At 44.6% G+C, this 23,794-nt stretch overlaps 1 protein-coding gene across 3 annotated transcripts in view; it reads right to left on the bottom strand.

The window, feature by feature from the left end:
* Window positions 1-23,794, bottom strand: part of RIN2 (Ras and Rab interactor 2) — a 206,063-nt gene that overhangs the window by 106,205 nt on the left and 76,064 nt on the right. Inside the window, exons 1-2 of one of the 3 annotated variants that reach the window (XM_055265696.2) lie at window positions 7,513-8,238; window positions 4,639-4,731 (exon numbers count right to left, since the gene is read on the bottom strand). In XM_055265696.2, the coding sequence (XP_055121671.2) occupies window positions 4,639-4,695 (57 nt within the window). In that variant the 5' untranslated portion in view covers window positions 4,696-4,731; window positions 7,513-8,238. Of the gene's footprint in view, window positions 1-4,638; window positions 4,732-7,512; window positions 8,239-23,794 lie in introns of those variants that run through there. The other 2 variants (XM_063634164.1, XM_055265698.2) reach the window with 2 other exon arrangements.

Consider the following 23,794-nt stretch of genomic DNA (forward strand, 5'->3'; position numbering starts at 1 on the left):
TTATACAAACTCTTTTGTTCAATATACCTTTGAAATCTGACAGCAGTAGGTGTTCACATTTATTACTTAAAAACAGGTAACTTTGGCTACCATGTGTTACCCCTTCTCCCCTACCATGTGTTTTGTTGTTGTTTTATTGTTTTTTGAGACACAGTCATGCTCTGTTGCCCAGGCTGGAGTGTAGTGGCACCATCTTGGCTCAGTGCAACCTCCATCTCCTGGGTTCAAGCCATTCTCCTCCCTCAGCCTTCTGAGTAGCTGAGAATACAGGCGCCCATCATCATGCCTGGCTAATTTTTGTATTTTTAGTGGAGACAGTTTTCACCATATTGGCCAGGCTGGTTTCAAACTCCTGACCTCAAGTGATCTGCCCACCTTGCCCTCCCAAAATGCTACAATTTACAGGTGTGAGCCATGGCGCCCGGCTCTGCCATGTGTTTTGTGGGGCAGGAAGATACTACTTTTCCCAGATGGTTGTGGAAAATTAACAATGGTGCTGTGAGTGACTGGAAAATGGGTTTATCTGCATAGATGGATGTGGTCGGAGCTTCTGGGATGCGATTCCACAGTAACCACGGGGTATCTCAGTGATCCCAGAATGCTCAGATAATCTGTGTGTTATCCACGCACCTCGTGTCCTCCAGCCTATCTGAGTCATGTCCATGAGCCAGGACAGATGGGAAACCACAAATCACTACTAGTGCTAACTACTAGTGGTTAGCAACTCTGGTTTAGAAACACAAACTGGATGGGGAGGATAATGATGAAAAAGAGGTCCAATGATTGCCTTCCAATTATCTGTGCTTTACACAAAGTCACATGAGCACTAATAGCCAAGAGAGGGATAATACTCATGTGGAATTCAGCTGTGAGCCAAGAATGTGACCAGGAAACCTCACGCTTTATGAAAGCATCCCCTCCAGTTGTATGGCATCACTGGTATCTGCTGAGAAGTGCGTTGCGGTAGCATCAAGAGTCACTCCAAAACTTAGTTCCAACCATCTTCCTAAATAGTATAATGTCGACCTCAGCTCTCAAGTCAAAGGCGGCTTCCTCGGGAAAGATTTCTCTGGAACCCCAGATTAGGTTATGGACTCTCAGAGCTCCTTTTACATCTCCCATGAAGCATTTTTAAAAAATGATTTATAATTATGTGTCTGGTGCTGTGATTGTTTGATTAATATCTTTATTTGCTACCAGACTGAAAGCTCCATGAGTTTAGGGGTGGCTTCTGCTTTTTCTCTCCCTGGCCACCTACAGAGCTTGGCTGCTCATGGGCACTTAATAGGTGAGAACTGAAATAAAGCATGGTGAGTCAGAGCAGGGCCACTGGGTCCCAGAAGGTGCCCACTGGGTGACAGTCCATCTCAGCACCGAACTCCCCTCCAGCTTGTTACAAATGAACCTGCAAAGAGTCAGTACTGAACGTCCAAAGGGCAGTTCACTTCTCCTCACAGAGAACTACATGTGAATGCTGGTGACTAATTATGGAATAATTGCCACAGCAAAGAATAACCATGTCTAGAAGGAAGAGGAAGGAGGCTGGGTGCAGTGGCTCACGCCTGTAATCCCAGCATTTTGGGAGGCCAGGGTGGGAGGATTGCTTGAGCCCGGGAGCTCCAGGAAAGAAAGAAAGAGGAAAGAAAGAAGTATAAAGTAGCTATATCATTTACATGGAGAATCTGATTTAAATAAATTAAACAAGGCCGGGCACGGTGGTTCACGCCTCTAATCCCAGCACTTTGGGAGGCCGAGGCGGGTGGATCACGAGGTCAGGAGTTTGAGACCAGCACAGCCAAGATGGTGAAACCCTGTCTCTCCTAAAAATACAAAAATTAGCTGGGTGTGGTGGCGGGTGCCTGTAATCCCAGCTGCTCGGGAGGCTGAGGCAGAGAATCACTTGAACCCGGGAGGCAGAGGTTGCAGTGAGCCGAGATTGTACCACTGCACACCAGCCTGGGTGAAAGAACGAGGCTCCGTCTCAAAAAAAATAAATAAATAAAATAAATAAGTAAATTAATTAATTAAACAATTTAAACTCTGCCAAAAACACAAAATTACAGACAAGTTAAATAGTGCAAGTGCTTTTGCCAATATTTTCATGAGTATTTGACCCAGGAGAGGTTACATGGCAGATCTCACCCTTGGCAGGGTCAGGCAGGCCTCTCACCTCTCACCTGATTGGTTCTTTCCTATAGCATAGCCCAGAAATACAAGTCAATGACTTAACCGCTGTCCCACTGAAAACTCAAATAAAAACAAATATGATTTTCTTAGAACTGCAGGAAAAACTGGCTACAATGGACTTGATGACAGGTAGTACATTGGGCCCCTCAGGGCACCTTCCTAAGAAATGTTCAAAGGCAATCTTCTTCTTCTTCTTCTTCTTCTTCTTCTTCTTCTTCTTCTTCTTCTTCTTCTTCTTCTTCTTCTTCTTCTTCTTCTTCTTCTTCCTTTCTTCTTCTTCTTCTTCTTTTCTTCTTCTTCTTCTTTTTTTACATGGAGTCTTGCTTTGTTGCCCAGGCTACAGTGCAGTGGTGCGATCTTGGCTCACTACAACCTCCACCTCCCAGGTTCAAATGATTCTTCTGCCTCAGCCTCCTAAGTAGCTGGGATTACAGGTGCAGGCCACCACACACGGCTAAGTTTTGTATTTTTAGTGGAGATGGGGTTTCGCCATGTTGGCCAGGCTCATCTCGAACTCCTGACCTCAAGTGATCCGCCCACCTCGGCCTCCCAAAGTGCTGGAATTACAGGCGTGAACCACCGTGGCTGGCCTCCATTTTCTTCTTTTGCCTTGACTTTAAAATCTAACTACTATGTAAGATGCGGCTCCACTGTGCTTTCTGACCATCATAAGGTGGTAATTATGGACTAGCCGATATTTAGGCTGATCTAGACAGTGCTTTGGGTTAAGGAGAGGTTTTGGATCATCCCTCTTAACAGGGGGAAATAAATATCTCAGCATCAGATGCAACTCAGGAACCTGGAGGATGACAATTGGGCAACCTGGTGGGCTTAGCTCTCGATCTACAGGGGACTTGAGGAGCTCCTTACTCTCATTTGCCTCCAATGGGTGGAGGTTATAGAGGTTTGATCAAAAGTGAGTAAATCATTTGAGAACTGAGACTACTTTGTCCACAAAGCTTAACTATTAGGATTGATAATTGAGACCATCTGTGTCAACATAACTTAACTCTTTCTTCCAGGATCTTCTTGCCCAGAAAATTAAGGCTGTAAACCAATAAATAACTTCACTGTTTGTTGCAGGAAATGTCTACACACTAATTTGTCCTGGCAAGCAGTTTGCTCACCTGGGAAAACAGCTCACTTACCAAACAAGGGTTTACTTGTCAAGAGCCTCTTCAATATCCTAGTCTTGCTGTATCCACCAGTCCCAAGCTATTGTGGCATAGACGTCACTGAAATCAAATTAGTTCTCCACCTTGAAAAATGCAGCTTGAAGGACTTGGGCCTAGATCCCCGAATCCTATAAATCTGCCTCTTAATCTCCCCTGGCTTAGACATGAATAAGAATGTGTCCTGGTGATGTTCTTCCTTATTTCAGTAAATCTCATGAACTTTGCTTTATCAGCAGGTTCTTCTGATGGTTTTTTTTTTTTTTGTAGAGCCAACAGTTGACACAATATATCAGTTTTGGTCTCTTGGAAACAGGAAACATGTAAATAAGTGTTAATAGATACTTCCAACCCATAAAGGTTGGTTAATTGTTAAACATAGTCACTTGTCTTCAGTAATAAAATCTCCTCCGTCTTCCTCCTCTGAGGACAAGACCTGGTGTTGGAACACTGCCTATGACAGATTTCAAGTGCATATTTTACTTCCATTTTTCTACCTTTTTAAACATAATTCTGTATTTTCAAAATTTTCTATACTGAGGATGCCTTAATTCAAGGGTGAATGAAAGGAAACAAAGCAAAAAGCCACAAGAGGGGAATTGATTCCCAAGTGTAAATCAGAAGCGACCACCAAGTCTTCATTAAATACACACACACAGAGTACATAAAACACCCATTTAAAATCTTATCTCATTAAGCTAGCAAGGTAATTTAGTCCCATTAACATCAATAGGAACACAGAAGAGTTAGACAGTTGTAATCATGCTTCCTCATTATCGTAAGAAGCCTTTGGGGATGTTTGATAAAATATACCAGAAAAAAATATTTCGTCATTCTAAGGTGCGGTCCAGGAAGCTGTTTTTTGTTTGTTTGTTTGTTTGTTTTGGAGCCCTTCAGTGATTCATACAAACAAGCCAAGGAGAGAACACATGGACGACAGCATTGATTCACTGGAAAGCAAAGTCCAGCTTCCACCATAAAACCCTGCAGCTGAAAAAGGACAAACTGAGCAGCTCTCAAATAAAGACAGCCTCAGCCGTCTTGCACAGCGCGGCCCCTCTCCATGCCCAAGTCTTGTGCCTGTATGAAAGCACTAAATCACAGACCCCGCAACCTGTTATAAGCCCTGGTAACAATCAGCAGCTGGGCTCGGGCAAGCTCCCTTAGCTGGTGCTGGCTCAGAGAGCAGACTTCCCTCAGCAGCTCCACGGAGCACCGCAGCTCCCAGGCTCAGGCAGCAAGCTGACGATTTGAGATCCCAATCAAGGCTTCCTTTTACCTTAAAGAAACTTCCTCGCTTGTCCAGACCGCGGGCACCCATGGTCCAAGCTGACATTTCCCCCAGCGAGGCTCCACTGCACGCCGGGGACTGCTGAAGGTAGAGACATTTTTAATGGTTAGTCCAGCCTGTAGGAAATTCCTTTCTAAGCCACAGAACACTCACAACAACAGTCCTGCCAAGATCTTTTTCCGTCGGCAACACAGTGCCATTTATTTCCCACCAAGCCCTTACATCTCCCTTCAGACCAATTTCCTGTCCCCACCAGCACAGTTCCTAGACTGCCCCACCTCACCAGCCCACCTCCCACCTCTGCCGCTGACGTCGAAGGTCCTTGGGACTTCAGGAAGCATAATGATTACTTTGTGTGTTTGACCTCCTGCTGAAATGTGAACGGAACCAATATTAGACGTCCCCATCATCTGCACTGAAAGTTTATGTATTGAATGTGGCTGATCACAGAGGGACAGCTGAAGAAGGAGGTTCCATACAACCCAGGAAATCCTGCTGCAACGGGGTGAGGTCATCCTTAGCTCTGCTGGCCTCTCCCCCAGGCAAGGTCAACAGAAGGGCACTGGGAAGAAATCGCTCTATTTTTCCCTTAGAAATCAGAAATATTTGGATAAAATCCTGTCACTGTTTACAGGGATCAGTTCACAGAAGAGGACAACATGTAAACAGCTTCACGATCATCCAAAAAAGGGGAGTTGAACGTAGAGGAAAACTTAGAGGCAGGGTAACAACACAGTTCTAAATTCTAACTGTGGCTTTTTGGGCTTGGAGTTTCCCCTGCTAGGGCATCAGATCCCAATAATTCTTCCCTTTGGGTCACAAAACCTTCAACATTCAGTTCTAAGTTAAACATATACACACCTCTGCCAGCTGACCTGGCTCAGGCCTTCATGCATTGAGGGGGGCCTGGGGGAGCACCCCCAAACCCTTCCTTACCCAGTGACTGTCCCAAGATCAAGTATAAAACCACCCTGTCTTTCCTCATTCATCCCTTCTCGCCATAACATGCACAGGATGTAGCTCATGCCAACAGTGACAGACACGGAGGAGGGCCAGTGAAGGGAATAGTGAGACTGTCTCTTGCACCATCAAGGAATATTCAAAGTGGTTCAGCTGCAGGGGTGGGTAGGCACTGAAGCTAAGGCAGCTGCTGCTGCAGGTTCACTGAGGCTGTTTCATTATTAGCTGAGTGGCAGAGAGCCAGCGACACAAACAGGACATTGAGGGCGACGTTTAGGGATGTTTCAACAAGTGGAAAAGCATGAATCTATAGCTGAGAAGCGCATATCAGTGAGTGAGCAAGGATCTTTGCAGAGAGGTATTTTTTGGCCCCACGATTTGCACCCCTGCTTGCACTCACAGTGAGTTGTGATGGCCTGTGCACGGAATCCCATCTAGAAAACAATAATGACACAGAGCATCCCACCCCTCCTTCCAGAACCATTGTCTCTTTGTGTCAGTGCTCCGTGCTGTGGCCACTTTAAAGATTTGACGGTGTCTTCCCTGTGTTTCTTTCCACTTGTGATCCTGCTGGGATGAAGGCCAACGTTCCAGAAACCTCCTGAGAAGGCAGTGTGCGACTTTGCTGACTCTAGAAGTTCAGGTTCTGGGGTTCATCACTCATAGCAAAGGTCACAGGTTGGAGCAACTCCAGAAAGAAATCACAGTGCCATGCTCAGAACTAGGGACGGAATGGGAGCCACACTGTCACCTTGGGGAGCAAACCATGACCTGTTTAGACCCAGAAGCACACAAACAAAAAAGCATACCCTGCTTTAAACCAGGCCTAATGTCTGGAATTCTTTTTATTTCAGACGTTTCTTCGGCAGGGGATTTGATGTCACCTGGCAGTTCAGGAATTGCTAAACGAGAGCCAAGACTTCATTCCTCATCCAGACTTAAGTTTCTTTGTTCTGTTCTGAAGTTTTCCATATATAAACTCTTTCTGATGAGCCAGGGCAGACAGGGAATTTTGCCTATAGCATTGGAGCAGTTTAGGTTCCAGAAGTGTACTAGTTTATTTTAATTAGCTGCCTGAAAACTGCATGTGCACACTTTAACCTCCAGCAGTCCTCAATTCACCATCCAGTTTGAATTCTGCTCAGGGCAGGCAGATCCATCACATTTCAAAAGATGCAGGTGGCATCTCTCCTTCATAAGCTGCTCCAAGAGGGAGATGAGAGCAGGTGACAGGAACACACTGCCAGGTGCAGCAGCAGGTACATCCCACGGGATTAAATGCTGGGGGCCATCCGATAGTTCAAGCAGACAGTACATAGCTTATTATTATTTTAAAAAATAAAGTCCTTGGCCAGAAAAATAAAGTTCTTGGTCTGTGCAGTGGCTCATGACCAGCACTTTGGGAAGCCAAGGCAGGAGAATCACTTGAACCCAGCAGTTTGAGACTAGTCTGGGCAACATAGCGAGACCTTGTCTCTACAAAAAATTAAAAAAAAAATTAGATGGGCGTGGTGGCGTGCTCCTGTAGTCCCAGCTACTCAAGAGGGAGGATCTCTTGAGCCCAGGAGGTTGAGGCTGCAGTGAGCCATGATCGCACCACTGCACTTCAGCCTGGGTGACAGAGTAAGACACTGTCTCAAAAAAAAAAAAAAAAAAGTTCTTCAGGGCCCCAAAGGAGTTCTGGTTTAAGATCTTTCTGCAGTAGCTATAGTTAGCTATAGTTTCCTTCCCCAAACCATAACTTAGACACCTTGACTCAATATTGACAGCAATTTAATACAATTTAAAATTATAACTTCTTTTCACCTGCGGTTCCCCACACCTCCCCACAGATGTCACCCCAGCAGCTTCATGCTGAAACCCACCCCAGTGACAGGCTGGACTAAGAAACAAAAAGGGTACCGTAGTTTGAGAGGCTGTGAAATTCCTCCAGACTTGTACTGGTTTGGAGGCGTGCTCTTTTCCCGGCTTCCCTGAAGGGTAGAGTGGATTCTTGAGAAAATGAGTCCAACACGTCCGGTAGATCTTTCCAGATACTAGCTTTTAGCTAGCAAAAAAAAAAAAAAAAAAAAGAAAAGAAAGAAAGAAAAGAAAAAAAGAAGAAAAAGAAGGCAGCCCTCTTGGGACTAAGGACACTGCAAACATTTGGGAGCTGCCAAGCCCTTTCAACAACACCACTGAAAGAATGTAAACGGAGCTGGTCGCGTTGGTCGGCGCTAATGGACAAAGGCAGGAAGTGACTATTCCTCATTCTCCTAGAGACACCAGCCTCTGTCACTTTATAGTAAACTCAGTGGTGGCTTTCCATGTGGCCCCAAGAGCGACTGCTCTGGTAAAGCAAAGTCTGTCCTTAAAAAGCAGAAAGGATTCCTGCGTCCCCTGGCTGGGCTCCAGGCTGCGCTGCCTGCCTGCTATGTGAGACTGCTGGAGGCTGGCTCCCCACCCATTCTACCGACAGCCACTGAGGCCAGGAGCTGAGGCCGCCACCTGGACCCTGGCTGTGGGCTGGCCGACTGGGGTTGAAACACAGAGTCCCCGATTTCCAGTTCACTGATCAATGGAACTGGGTTGAGTCACTGGCATTTCTCCAGCTTTTGCTGTGCCGGGCCACAGGCCAGATCTTGGCAAGATAGAGAGCTTGAGAAGGATTAAGGACAGGCCTGTTCCCTCCTCTGCCCTCCCCCCTCGCCTCTTCCCCGCCCACCTCTACTCTCCCTTCCCCACCCTTCCCATCCCCTCCGCTCCTCTCCTCTTCTCTTAATTTCTTTAGTCCAGCGTAACCTTCCTATTTTGGGGGAAGGATTTTATTTTATTGACCAGTAAAAATTATATTTATGGTATACAACATGACATCTTGAAATATATAGGTATACATATTGCAGAATGGCTTAGTGAAGCTAATTAACATATGCATTACCTCATATGCTTTTTATTTGTCCTGAGTGCACTTGTGCACTTACAATCTCCTCTCTTCAAAAATTTTCTTTTCTTTTCGTTTTTTTTGTTTGTTTGTTTGTTTGCTTGTATTTCTTTTTTGAGACAGGGTCTTACTTTGTCACCCAGGCTGCAGTGCAGTGGCACCATCTCAGCTCACTGCAGCTTCCGCCCCCAGGGTTCAAGTGATTCTCCTGCCTCAGGCTCCCAAGTAGCCAGGATTACAGGCGTGCACCATCACGCCTGGCTAATTTTTGTATTTTTTGGTAGATGTGGGGTTTTACCATGTTGGCCAGGCTGGTCTTGAACTCCTGACCTCAAGTGATCCGCCTGCCTCGGCCTCCCAAAGTGCTGGGATTACAGGCATGAGCCACTGCTCCCGGCCGCAATTTTCAAATACGCAATACATTGGTATTAACTACAGTCACCGTGTTGCACGACACGGCTCTTGGACTTATTCCTCCTTCTGAACTGAAAGTTTGTATCGTTTGACCAACATCAGCCCAATCTCTTCTCCCCTACCCCAACTTCCTATTTTATCCTATTTTATTTACTTTAGGTCACAAGTGCAAACCCACAAGAGAAGCAACAAAAGCAATTATCTGGATTCCACTACTCACAGGTCTGACTTAAAAGACACTTAGCGTACTCAAGTCCTGGATTCTCATCTCTGCGCTGCATGAGGTTGGCTACAGAAGCTTTCTAATCACAGCCTTCAGTTTTTCTTTCTAGCCATTGAATGAGGCCAGGCAGCACGGACTTCAGTCTCAGTAAACAAGACCTCGTTATTGTAATTATTTTACAGCCAAATTGACTGAAATAGGAAAAAGTGACTCACCCTAGGGGACCTGTCAGGTCAAGTCCAAATCTAAGAAATGCATCTCACTTTTTTTTGCCTGGTCCCTTAACCAGCTCCCAGGGAGACAGGTCATCTCTCCTTTTAATGCTTTTTGTTTTTTTCTAAAAGAGGTAGGAGGAAGTGGAGGTGGCTCTGTGTCTGGGTCCAGGGAAGTTCTCTGAATATTTCCATAATTATCTTCGTATTACCCAATATTTTACACGTTGGACAGAAAAATGTTATTCCAGGATCAGACTTGACAATTCAAACTATGTGAATTAAAAGAAATTTTTTAAGTGTCTTGGATCACTGTTTGACACAGGTTTTCCCTCACCCAACAGTCATCTTTTAAAAAAGTTTTAAGTTTGAAGGTCATGAAAACTTTTCATTGAAAAGACAAGCTAATTTATGAGAAAGAAAGAAGTCGTATGCAAAGAACTGTATTCCCAGCCCCCTTACTTACTCAACAACAGTGTTTTAATTTTAATTTTAATTATTGTTTTTGAGACAGGGTCTCACTCTGTTGTCCAGGCTGGCGTGCATTGCTGCAGTCACGGCTCACTGCCCCTCAACCTTCTGGGCTCAAGTGATTCTCCCACCTCAGCCTCCCGAATAGCTGAGACTACCAGTGTGTGCCACCACGTTCAACTCATCTTTTTATTTTTATTTTGTAGCGACCGGGTCTCCCTCCCTATGTTGCCCAGGCTGGTCTCAAACTCCTGGCCTCAAGCAATCCTCCCGCCTTGGCTTCCCAAAGTGCTGGGATTACAGGCATAAACCACTACGCCTGGTCCTAATCCTATTTAAAAACTCTTGTTGGCCAGGGGCTGTGGCTCATGCCCGTATGCCTATAATCCCAAGCACTTTAGGAGGCCAAGGCAGAAGGAATGCTTGAGGCCAGGAGTTTGAGACCAGCCTGGACAATATAGTGAGACCCTATCTTTCACATAAAAAAATTAAGAAGTATTTTAAAAATGGAATTAAGAACGATGTCCAGTGCCTCAATTTTTCTAAGAGTAACCTTTTTTTTTTTTTTTTTTTTTTTTTAACAAGGTGCTGTGAGGTGGGGTGGTTAAAACTCCTTTCTACCACTTACAGGACTGGCCTGTAAATGGGGTTAATTCCGGTGGAAGTCCATGCCTTCTTTCCTTGGAAAACTGGTTCACAGACTCATAGAAACTCTCATCTTGTCCACACCACAGAAGCCCTGCTGGTGCCCATGTAGCTACTGGCCATGTGGCCACCCGCGGGCAACAGGTGGGCTCCTCTGCTGGTTAGAAAGTCCCCCTTTTCTGACTGGACATGGTGGCTCATGCCTGTAATCCCAGCACTTTGGGAGGCTGAGGTGGGAGGATCACTTGAGGTCAGGAGTTCAAGATCAGCCCAGGCAACATAGGGAGACCCTATCTCTACAAATAATAATAAAAACATGAGCCAGGCATGGTGGTGAGTGCCTAGGGTCCCAGCTACTTGGGAAGCTGAGGCAGGAGGATTGCCTGAGCCCAGGAGGTCAAAGGTGCTGGGAGCCATGATCACTCTGCTGCACTCCAGCCTGGGTAATAGAGTGAGACCAGGTCTAAAAAAAAAAGGTCCTCCCTTTCTGGAGTAGGAAACTTCTCTCACCTCCTATCCAATGCCCTCATTTTCCCCCTTGGGCCATTTAAGAAATAGCCTCCTGAGGCGTCCCTCTTCCCTACCCCTGCAGGCATCCCTATTCCTCTCTTGACTGATGGCTTTGCCTGCACCCATGGCCCAGGCCTCAGGGCTGATGGTCTCAACTCACTTGGAATATGATTGAACAGGGAAAGAGGGGTGGCTTCCCCTTGGCTACCCGCAAGGTCATTAAAAAGTCTGTGTACAGTTGACCCTTGAACAATGGATGGGGTAAGGGTTCTGAGTCACGGAGCCGTCAAAAATCTGAGTACAACTTTTAACTCCGCCAAAACTTAGCTACAAACAGCCTACTACTGATCAGAAGCCTTACTGATAACATAAACGACCGATTAACCCGTATGTTATGCATTCATAAGATACCTAGCATTGTCTTAATTTTTTCAGTATTTCTAGGCTACACAACTTACGCGTTTTTTTCAAATTGTTGCAGATCTCCCCCAGAATTTTCCAGTATGTTTATTGAAAAAAACCCGTGTATACATGGACTAGTGCAGTTTGAAAACCTGTGTTGTTCAAGGGTCAACAATATTTCCAAACCTCCTCACTCGAAAAGCTCCATGTGATCAGTGGTCACACAACACACATGTGCAGTAACTTCATGCAATGCAATGCAGAAGTGTCATAAGGCACCTCAGCTCATAATCCACAGAATCCCACGGACAAAGAAGCCACGCACTCTGGGACTTCCTCAGGGTCTACTCATCAACCTGTCAGCACTTGAGTTTAGAGCATTCTTTTCCAAGGCTCTCTGTCCATGATGGTAAAAGAGTCTATGTGGGTGATTATTTTTCATTAGAGGTTGTAATCTGGCAGCTTTGGATTTTGTGTGTGGTATGAAGGTTTTTTCATACAGCTATTCATTTAATTTTAATTTTATAGAAAACAGTTTTAGGGATGAATACTTTCCTTGTAAACTTTGTAAAAGAGATGTGATTGATCAAAAAGATTTTCATCTTCATGAAACTTTACTGTTTAAGGTTCCTGCCCTGTGAGGTGTTGGCTGTTTTCATTATTTCTATGAAGTTCCAAATTCCCTGGGTTACATTTGGAATGTCCGAATTTTGTAAGATTGATGCTTCCGTCATTTGTTCCGTCATAACGAGTGTGACTGGGCGTAGTTAGTGACAGCTGTCATCAGGTTTTCTTCTACCAGTATCATTTTTCTCAGACCAAGTTTTTTTCACTTTCCAGAATTACAAGCGAGATATAATTCATCAATTTATGTTTGGATCTATCACAAATTCTGTTGAGTGCATCCTCACCCATTTCATTTTGAAATGGCTACAATACTAGTGATTCTGTAATTCTTAGACAGTCAATAAGGAAAGTAGAAGCAATTCCACAGAAACTCTAGGAATATTCTTTGGCCCAGCAATGGAGTATTGAAACTCTAAACACAAAAGTCTTTATTCTTACAATGTTTTTTGTTTTGTTTACTAACAGCCTATGTCATTAGTGGAGTAAAGAACATAAAGTCCACAGGGTTACATGAAAGTGTCCTGGGTCTATTAGCCAGGTGTGGTGGTGCATGCCTGTAATTCCAGCTGCTACTCAGGAGGCTAAAGAGGGAGGATCTCTTGAGTCCAGGAGGTTGAGGCTGTGGTGAGCTCTGATTGCAGCACTGCACTCCAGCCTGGGTGACTCTGTGACGGGCTCTGTCTCTTTTAAAAAATAAAGAAATAAAATACAATGTTTTGGGTCAAAATGTCATGACAACCAGTGCTATGAAGGAAAAAGAGAGTAACATCATTCCTATATAATAAATTAGCCTCTAGGATACATCTTGCTTGGAATCTCATGTACTAATTTGCTTCTTTTCCTTCATTTTGACCATGAATATGCTGACGTCTTTCCAAACTTTCCCCTTCACCATTAGGGTGTTTACCCTTCCCTTTATTTAGTGATGTGCAGGGAAATGTTTAACAATTGGCTTTCTGGGAAATAAAAGCCCCGGGTTTTAGCATTTGCCTATTTTGTGGTGTAAATACTCCCATCATGGCTGGTTTCAAGCTACCAATGTGACATCAACAGACTTGGAAAATTCACGAAAATTTAACAATCAGCTCTAGTGAGCAGGGAGAACCAATTCCAGGTTACCACTATATTTAATTCACCAATTCTAAACCACAAGGTCTCTGAAGAGGTGGCTTTTATTTGATTCTTCATACACTTAAGTAATAAAAGATAGCAAAAGTAAGAAACTAGATCTCTAGACTGAAACCAGTGCTTTATCCACGAAACCACATTATTTGTCACTAGTAGGACATGAAATATTTCTGGCTCTCATCTTAACCAAGTAAAATGCTGCCATCGGGAATAGTAAAAGGAAGCCATATGTTCAGTCTGTTATTTTAGACTTAGTGGGTTCCATTTCTATGGAGGTTGAAGAGGAGAAGAAGAAAAGATCTTCCTTTATGGAACCAGCCATTAGAGATCTCATCTGCTTGTTCACAGTAGTGTCTTTAATACCTTACGTGCTTCCTGGTATGTATGTGCTCAGTAAATGTTTGCTGAATGAGTAAACACATAGGATTTTACAAGGAAGTCGTCTAGGCTAAAGAGAAGGGTTTTTAAAGAATGACTTTCTCGGCTAGGTGCGGCAGCTCACATCTATAATCTCAGCATTTTTGGAGGCGAAGGCAGGAGGATCGCTTGAGCGCAGCAACACAGCAAAACCTCATCTCTACAAAAAATTAGCTGGGCCTGGTGGCATGTATCTGTGGTCCCAGCCACTCGGGAGGATGACGTGGAAGAATCGCTTGAGCCTAGAAGGTCAAGGCTATATTAATCATGCAACTGCACTCCTGCTTGGGTAACAGAGTGAGACGCTGTCTCAAAAAAAAAAAAAAAAAAAAAAAAGAATGACTTCCTCTAAAGCATAAGATGATAGGAAGAACCACGCTTATCTTTAAGAATCCCTAGATCAGATAAAATGCCAACAACACACATACCATGCTGTTGACCCACAAAACATGCTGGAAATTTTTTTTTGTTTTGAGACAGAGTCTCACTCTGTTGCCCAGGATGGAGTGCAGTGGCGTGATCTCGGCTCACTGCAATCTCCGCCTTCCCGGTTCATCAATTGTCTTGCTGCCTCAGTTACCTGAGTAGCTGAGATCACAGGTGGGCACCACCATGCCCAGCTAATTTTTGTAATTTTGTTAGAGACAGAGTTTCGCCATGTTGGCCAGGCTGGTCTTGAACTCCTGGCCTCAAGTGATCCGACCGCCTTAGCCTCCCAAAGTGCTGGGATGGAATAAGCCACTGCACCTTGTCTGGAAAAAATACATATTTTTTGATACCACTTTGAAATACCAAAGAAATGAAAGAGTTTAGGAAGTCCATATGTTCTCTCTGTGGTTGGATTTTCCTTACAGAGTTCTATGATCTGAAGATCTCTCCTCTCTCTATAGCATACAAACCTACTTTATTCTCTACAAGTCCCTAGCCAATCATGTTTCTCAGCCCTTTCATTTTTGCACAAATTGGAATTCTAGAGAAGCCTCTGGGTGTTTGTCCAAGCCAACACATCAGCACTGAAGATCACACAATGAAAAAAGTCCACGGAAACAAGTGCTAAACTCCCAGTGAAATATATCGACCAGTGAGGCAAATTGACCACGCTGTGTGTTTGTGCATGTCCTTGCATCCATGTGTTATAGGATTAGAGCCTTAAAATTTCCATGCTGGAGATTTTAAGGAGTGGGCTGAAGAAAAGATGGCCTCCTCTGAAGAATGTCTTCCTTGTAAGCCCACAGATTCCATGTGGACAGTCAGCAGAAGCACAGTGTCTAATATCAAAATAACAACATACCATGACACCTTCTATACATAGTATGACACCTTCTATACATAGTATGACACCTTCTATACATAGTAAATGTGTTAATAACATGTATTAATATTTAACACCATCACACAACCGGACTCCAGAAATGAGCAAGGGAAAAGCATAAAGAAAGTAACAGTTCTCCGAAATAACTTAGTATTTTGTGTGTCTATGAAAGAGTCATAAAAATCCATGTAATGCTCTCAGACATATCTGTTGCCATCACCAAAAAGGTGGTTTTGGTGGCAGCAATTGTGCCTCAGAAGTTCAGGCATGTTTAAAAGTCTGTCTTGGTTGACCAATGGCATTCATGTTTTTTGTTAGGAGTGACAAGGACATAGGATATTTCACAAATCCAGTTTCCTATTACTCAGTTTTGCACTATTTGTGACTACCACATAATTTCTGCTAGGCTCTGCAGGTTCTCTAGGGCTTAGGGTTTTCCTCTCAATGGTCTACCTCACTCCATCCTCTTGTTCAGACATTTGACTCCTTCCTCCGGCAGTGAGGCCAGACAGGGCAGGTGTGGTTAGCGTGGAGCCCAAGGTACAGGGGAGGAAGCAGGATTTCCTCTTATCCACTGAAACTATTTGAGGGTGGGTACAAACTCATGTCCAAGAGAGACTGCTTTGAGTCATAATGATAGCAAAAGAGTCAGATTATGGAAAACAGTAAAGCATGGAGGGTCAAGTGGGCCCATGGATGGATGGCCTGAGTGGACAGTAGAGACAGCATCATTGCCTGTGTCTGGGTTTTCATGCCACCCAGGAGGATGCTGGGTGGACACTGGCATTTTCAGGGACTGAGGCAAGAGGACAGATGGAAGTTCACATATACTTTATGTCTGAATATTAAAAAATTATACATCAAGAGAACAAACTGTAAACTAAAGTATGTTCTATTCTCCTACCATGACAAATGTGCCTTTATGAGGACTTGGGAAACCTGGTTTAAATTTAAAATTCTCAGACTCGTCAGTGTTTTGTCCCTGAACATGGGGACATGGGGTGACCCTGGTTTGTTACCCCTCTTCTCCCTCCAATAGTTCTGTGGATACCCCATCCTTCATGTCCAAGTGCTGTTCATCTTTCATTCCCTCCCACACTTTTCAGCGTACGGATGCTACTCCAGGAGCAGAGTCAGCCCATGGGCCCAGGGGCTTGGGAGACAGCCTGCCAGGCAGTGGAAGCAGGCTTGGGCCATGCAGGAAGAGATTCCAGAGCTTTGGGCATTGGGAGCATGGGCGAGGCAGGGAGGGGATGTGGGCCCAAGACTGGCACAGCTTGTTTGCTCCAAAAACTTCTCCTTCCACGAGGAGGGGTGAGGCTAGGATAGGACAAAGTGCATATCTCAGGTGTTAGGGGACTACTGGGTGGCAGGTAGGATCATCTTAGGGCTCACAACAGAATGGACGCAGCTTCCGCTACTATTTTTCTTTTTTGAGACACTCTTACTCTGTCGCCCAGACTAGAATGCACTGGCATAATCATGGCTCACTGCTGCCTCAACCTCCCAGGCTCAAGTGATCCTCCCACCACAGCCTCTCCAGTAGCTGGGACTACAGGTGTGCACCACCACACTTGGATAATTTTTTGACTTTTTTGTAGAGATAGGGGTCTCTACAGTTGTCCAGTCTAGTCTTGAACTCCTGGGCTCAAGCGATCCCCCCACCTCAGCCTCCCAAAGTGCTGAGATTATAGGCATGAACCACTGTGCCCAGCCCCACCACTGCTTTTAGTCCTCTCCCACCCTCCATCCAATCCTGGTTTGCAAAAGTGTAAGGTTCGGTCCTGTGTGGGCCCAGTTACATCCTTGTGGCACTTGAAGAAAGCAGGTGGGCTTAGGTTCAACAGCCCTATTGCAACCTCATTTCTCTCTAGCTCTGAATTCCAGCAAGAGGTCAGGCTCTCTCCTGAGAAGCATCCTGGCTCTTGTGCTCCTTCCTCTGCCTTATGGCTCTTTCACGGGGTGAGTCTACAACACTATAACCCTGCACTATGGACCCACTGTCTTAGACTTCTGAAATCTCACTCTCAATTCCAAACCAGATGCCTTTCCCCTCCAAACATTCTTGTCTTGGGAGTCAAAACATATCCAGTAAGCACTGAAAAATACCTCTGCCTTGTGTCTGAGATATGCACACTTTCTCTGGGGCTGGGGTAATGTTATGAATTCTCTGCAATTAACATCCGTTGACCTCGAGTTACTGCAGATAATAGGAAGACAGATAACATGCCTGAGAATCACCCAGAAGCTGAGTTTCTTGGTAAAACAAGGCGTCCTTCTCTTTGGGTGGCTGTAACAGCATCTCCAGCAAGGGGGAAGGTTAGAAGTTAATGCTGTTATCTTCCTGAAGACCTTATCTTCTTACTCTCCTCCAGAAGGCTGTAAGTGCTTTTGCTGAAATCAGTAAAGCAAACTGGGCCAAACTGACCTCTTCACAGTCCTCACTGGCGTAATCCAAATGGGTGGGTCTGGCTATAAAAGAATGAATGCCCCAGTACACTCGGTGTGTGGTATTTTTTTTTTTTTTTTGAGATAGAGTCTCTACTGCCCAGGCTGGAGTGCAGTGGTGTGATCACTGCAACCTCCGCCCCACTGGGTTCAAGCGATTCTCCTGCCTCAGCCTCTTGAGTAGCTGGAATTACAGGCACCCGCCACCACACTGAGCTAATTTTTGTATTTTTAGTAGAAACAGGATTTCACCATGTTGGCCAGGCTGGTCTCGAACTCCTGATCTCAAGTGATCTGCCTGTCTCAGCCTCCCAAAGTGCTGGGATTACAGGCGTGAGCCACAGCGCCCGGCAGGTATGTGGTATTTTGATTTATAAAGGGCATTACTCACATATCCCCATTTCGCCTGTCTGTTATGCCATCATAGTCTGTGTGGTACCTCTCTCTACATGAGCCCTCCCTACATCTGGAAGCTTCCATTTTAACCAAGGCTTTCTCCACAGGCCTTATTTCCCAGTGAAGCCCTATTCTCTTAGTTAGGAGTCTTTCCTTTTCTCTCCTCTTCCCTTTTTTTGAATTATAGTCTACCCCTTTATTATCTCATTGGGGTATACACAGAGAGTAGACAGAAATCAAATCTTTCAGTCATAGGCAAAAGATTTATACGGCCTGAAGATAAACCAGAGGATAGAAGTCAGATGTTTCAGATGGCAGAGCTGTGCATTATTTCTGGATTGCAATTACTTACTTTGCCTGGATCAAAAAAAATAAAACAAAAACAAAAGCCAAGGGTTTGTGGAGTCCGCTTCCTCTTTTCCTATACTCAGAAATATGTGTCTAGAAAAAAGTACAAGAAGCAGTCATTTTTGGTTTCTTTCTCTGAAATTTAGTTTCCAGTGCAGACTTTCCACTTCACATTCCGTTCCCCTGAAGTCCTCGCTCCCTATTCTGTTAATGACAACCCCAGGCTCAAAGCCTCAGAGGGAGGGACCCTGGCTGTGCCCTCACTTTCCTCCTCACATCAGTCGCTCTGCAGTTCTGCTGAATCTTCTGGTTGAAACGTCACTCATCTTCCTTCCCATCCTCTGCACTCACTCAGGCCTTGGACTGCGCCGACCTTAATGGCTTCAGCAGCTCTTTAAACGTCTGTGCATCACCACTGTCTGTCTCTGCTTCATTCCATCCTGCAGGCCCACACCAAAGGACACATTCTGCTGGGAATGTGTTGGGTGATTTAAATGTCTGCATCACCACTGTCTGTGTCTGTTTCATTCCATCCTGCAGGCCTGCACCAGCATTCTGCTTCCCTGTTTGCAACCCATTTTTTATTTATTAAAAAAATTTTAATTTTTAATCTGTTGCTTAGGCTGAACTGCAGTGGCACAATCATAGCTCACTATAGCCTCAAACTCTTGGACTCAAGCCATCCTACCGCCTCAGACTCCTTTGGGACTACAGGTGTGCAATACCACACTCAGTTAACTCATCTTTTTAGAATTTAAAAATTTAGGCCGGGTGCAGTGGCTCACGCCTGTAATCCTAGCACTTTGGGAGGCTGAGGTGGGCAGATCACAAGGTCAGGAGTTTGAGACCAGCCTTGCCAACATGGTGAAACCCCATCTCTACTAAAAAAAAAAAAATACAAAAATTAGCCGGGCATGGTGGCATGCGCCTGTAATCCCAGCTACTCGGGAAGCTGAGGCAGGAGAATTGCTTCAACTCGGGAGGTGGAGGTTGCAGTGAGCCAAGATCACGCCACTGCACTCCAGCCTGAGTGACAGAGCAAGACTCCGTTTAAAAAAAAAAATTATCAGCTGGGTGCGGTGGCTCATGCCTGTAATCCCAGCTCTTTGGGGGACCAAGGTGGGTGGATCACTTGAGGTCAGGAGTTGGAGGCCAGCCTGGACAACATAGCAAAACCCCAGCTCTACTAAAAATACAAAACTTAGCTGGGTGTGGTGGCACCCACCTGTAATCCTAGCTCCTCAGGAGGCTGAGGCATGAGAATGGCTTGAACCCAGGAGGAGGAGGCTTCAGTGAGCCAAAATCATGCCACTGCACTCCAATCTGGGTGATGGAGTGAGACCCTGTCTCAAAAAATAAAAAAAAATAATAAAATAAAATAATTTAAAAAATAAAAATGTATCTATATTCCCTTTTAGGGCCCCTTCTGCTCTGCAACCAACTCAACTATTCAATCTCAGTTGCTAATTATGTCTCTACACCCTCAACTGTCATTACACTCCTCTGCTCAATGTAACCTGTCTTCGTCTCCATTCCCCTGGAAGCCAACTCTGAGAAGCATTGCTGTGCAAGTTGTTTCCTTGGGAGGTAGTCGTAGGAAACACTGTAGGGAAGGAGACAGGTACTGTGAGGGAGTCAGAGAAGGGAAGACAGCCAAGGAAAGGTGCATTACTGACACCAGGAAGCATTATGAGATAATGACGGGGTGTGCTGTCTTGAGCACCATTCTGGGTTAGCTCCACCTTTCACTGTCTTTCTTTGAGCCACAATCAATTGTTGTATTTCATGGTATTAAGTTCTGTAAAGTCATCACCAACCGTGAATTAGCGAACACTGAACCATTGTTCCTAGGGGAAATACCAATTTAGGTTCCTGCTAGCCCCTGGTCACAGCATTTTCATTAACAGATCAATGCATAACCTTGCTTTATGTGTGTTTCTAGTTAAAACCACCTTATTTAATATGTATTGTTGATTCATTGACACTGAAGTAATGGTCAACAGCACTATAACTCAAGCCTGAACAGAGTTTATCTAACATTCACGTTTTCTCCATCACAGCCTTCTTGCCCTTAAACAGTTGTTTGGCATTTACTTTAGGGGCCTCTTATAGCAGTGAAATAACCAACACACACACACACACACACACACACACACCCCAAAATGTGAAGAAGGCAGCACTAAATAGACATCAAAAAGGACACTTGTTTACAGCATGAGAGCTGAAACAAGAAGGTAGAGCTTCATTCATCCTCAGCTGGGAATGTGCCAAGTGATTTAAATTTTTTGCTCCTCCGTATATGTGCACAAATGACCACAAAAGCACCATGATTATTGATTTGGGAGTCACAAATAAATTTTAGCAAGAAGGCAAATTTGCAAATACAGAATTCACAAATAATGAGGATCAACTGTATTTTCAATTCTGTAAATTGTAGAAAACTGATAATAATGCAAACGAGTGTTGCCCCCAGAGATGCAAATTCGATTCTATGGAGATGCACTTGATTAGTGCCCTGTGGATATTGACCAGTTTTGCATCCACTTGTAAAGTAAGTTCAGTGTTCTTAATTGCCTATATCAGGGGTCTGCAAAGAAGGTCTCTAGGCCAAATGCACCTACCACATGCTTTTGAGAATAAAGTTTCATTGAAACACCAGCAACCACTCCTTTATTAACATGTAGTCTATAGCTGTTTCAGGCTACAATGGTAGAACTGAGTAGTTGCAACAGAGACTACGTGGCCTGCAAACCCTAAAATGTTATCTGGTCCTTTCCAGAAAAAGTGTGTTATACAGATGGACATGGTGGTGCACACCTGTAATTCCGGCATATTGGCAGGCTGAAGCAGGAGGATCCCTTGACCCCGGAGTTCAAGAGCAGCCTTGGCAACATAGTGAGACCCCATCTCTACAAAAAACTTACAAAAATTAGCCAAGAGTGGTGGCACATGCCTGTAGTCCCAGCTACTTGGGAGGCTGAGGCATGAGGATTACCTGAGCCCAGGAGATCAAGGCTGCAGTGAGCTGAGATTGCACCACTGCACTGCAGCCTGGGTGATAGAGCAAGACTCTGTCTCAAAAATAAAATAAAAAATATAAAAAATAATAAAAATAATAAACTAAAACATTAAAAAAAGTGTGTTATATATTTGTACGTAAGTGCTATTTGAGTCTACTTTTAAATCAGTTGTGACCTTTTACCATTTCCCTCATTCACTAATGAGTTTTAAAAAATTTTAAGCAGTTTTTAAAAAATTTAATTAATTAATTTATTAAATATATTTAGGGGGTACAAGTGCAGGTACCTTACATGCATATTTTGTGTAGTAGTGAAGTTTGGGCTTCTGGTATACCCATCACCTGAATAGTGAGCATCGTAATCAATGGGTAATTTTTCAACCCTCACTCCCTACCCAGCGTCCCACATTTTGTAGTTTCCAATGTCCAGTGTTTCACTCTGATGTAGTTTTTAAAAAGTTTTCTATTAATGTCATGATTTTACCTTTAGAATATGTATCCTTTAAGACTGAACATGTGTAGCTGGGGGCCACCAGAGCATGATGCTGCAGGGGAGTGCAGATGATGTGGGGTGAGTGTGCTTCAGAGGTGTCCCACTTGAGGTCAAGGAAGCTGGGTTGTGTAGGTCACTGTTGGAGAATTTCTCCTGGGGGTATTAACTTGATGGCACCCTCAGATGGCCAGGCAGAAAGTTGCAGTAAGACGTGCGTAGGATGCCGGGCACGGTGGCTCACGCTTGTAATCCCAGCACTTTGGGAGGCCGAGGTGGGCGGATCACGAGGTCAGGAGATGGAGACTACGATGAAACCCCGTCTCTACTAAAAATACAAAAAATTAGCCGGGCGTGGTGGCGGGCGCCTGTAGTCCCAGCTACTCGGAGAGGCTGAGGCAGGAGAATGGCGTGAACCCGGGAGGGGGAGCTTGCAGTGAGCTGAGATTGCGCCACTGCACTCCAACCTGGGCGACAGCGAGACTCAGTCTCAAAAAAAAAAAAAAAAAAGACGTGCATAGGAGTGTATGGTAGGAGGAAGTGAGTGAGGTACAATCACACATGCATCTTACCCGTATTTTATCCCCACTCCCACCTTTGCATTTGGATCAATGCAAAGAAATCACCTTCCGTACTTCATATATCCAAATTCTGCCTATGCTTCAAAGACCAGCTGAAGTCCACCATATTAGCCCATTCTCACACTATTATACAGAACTTCCGGAGACTGGGTCATTTATAAAGGAAAGAGGTTTAATTGACTTACAGTTCCTCATGGCTGAGAAGGTCTCAGGCAATTTACAATCACAGTGGAAGGGGAAGCAAGCACCTTCTTCACAAGGCAGCAGGAGAGAGATGAGTGAAAAAGGAGGAACTTCTGAACACTTATAAAACCATCAGATCTCGTGAGCACTCAGTCACTATCACTAGGCGTGGGGGAAACTGCCCCCATGATCCAATCACCTCCCACCAGGTCCCTCCCTCAACACCTGGGGATTACAATTCAAGATGAGATTTGAGTGGGGACACGAAGCTTAACCATATCACCCACCTTGTTCATGGACTTTTCCCTGAGCACCGCCCCCATAATTATCTAACCCCATTATTGAACCAGTGAAATAACTTAAGAGTCCACAATTCCTAAATCTTAGTGTCCTCCTCATAAACATCATTGAAATAAACTGGGGACCCATTTCAGCATTTTTAACTGGAGATATAGTCCCTGTTAGGCAGAGTTCCTGCCTATGATTCCTTAGAGAAGCCGTGATGTGTACATTGGTTCTACCTCCTTCAGAGTAGAGACCCCGCAGAAGTGGAGACAGGAAACGTTCCTAACACTGATCTATCTTTGTTGAGTATTTTGACATATGGCAATGCATGCCCTAACTCCCAGACAAACCTAGAACAAGCCAACCTAGAACGGCTAGAACGTGCGACCTAAGTTGGCAGTCTGAGGAAGAGGAAATTCTGAAACCACATAGTGCATGATGCACTCTTATTTACTAGCAATGGTGATTTTTCTCACCTCAGTCCCGCTCCCTCATTTTAGTAGGATAACTCTGAGGTGCACAATATATATATACTGTCTCCCAAAGATACCTCGTGGGATGAAGCTTCAGCTGGGTGTCAATTTGTTGCTCAGGGTGGTCTCAAACTCCTGGCTTCAAAGTAAAGCCCCGTCTTGGCCTCCCAAAGTAAGATTACAGATGTGAGCCACCTGCCTGGCAAGAGTATCATTTTTGTTGTTGTTCAGCTCTTGCAAAATAAACTCAAAGAAAAAGAAGTGTCACAAAATGATTAGTCCTCTTAGGATCCCCATGTGCCTTGGTCCAGATCTGCTCCCATCAGACCACAATGAAAGCTTTTAAGATACCCCTCCTATTTTTCTCTTCATAATCCCTTGCCTGTTTCTCCGTGGTAATCAGCAATCAATCCTGCAATACAAATGAGCCCTTGAATCAGCTAGGAGTTTTTATGTTGGAAGTAACAGAAAACCCAATTCAAATTGGCTTAAAGATAAATAATACCATCTCCTTAAACACTGTTTGTTAGTTGCAAGCGGACCGATAGCAACTATACAGTGGAGAAATTAGGCAACACCTTGTCCAGGTGATCCAAATCAGCATCCCCAACGAAGGCAGCCAGATGCTGTGTTCCTCCAGATGTGATGCCTAAGAAGAACACAGCATCAGTTAAAGGATA

Source organism: Symphalangus syndactylus, chromosome 24, assembly GCF_028878055.3.
Source record: "Symphalangus syndactylus isolate Jambi chromosome 24, NHGRI_mSymSyn1-v2.1_pri, whole genome shotgun sequence".
Lineage (NCBI taxonomy): Eukaryota > Metazoa > Chordata > Mammalia > Primates > Hylobatidae > Symphalangus > Symphalangus syndactylus.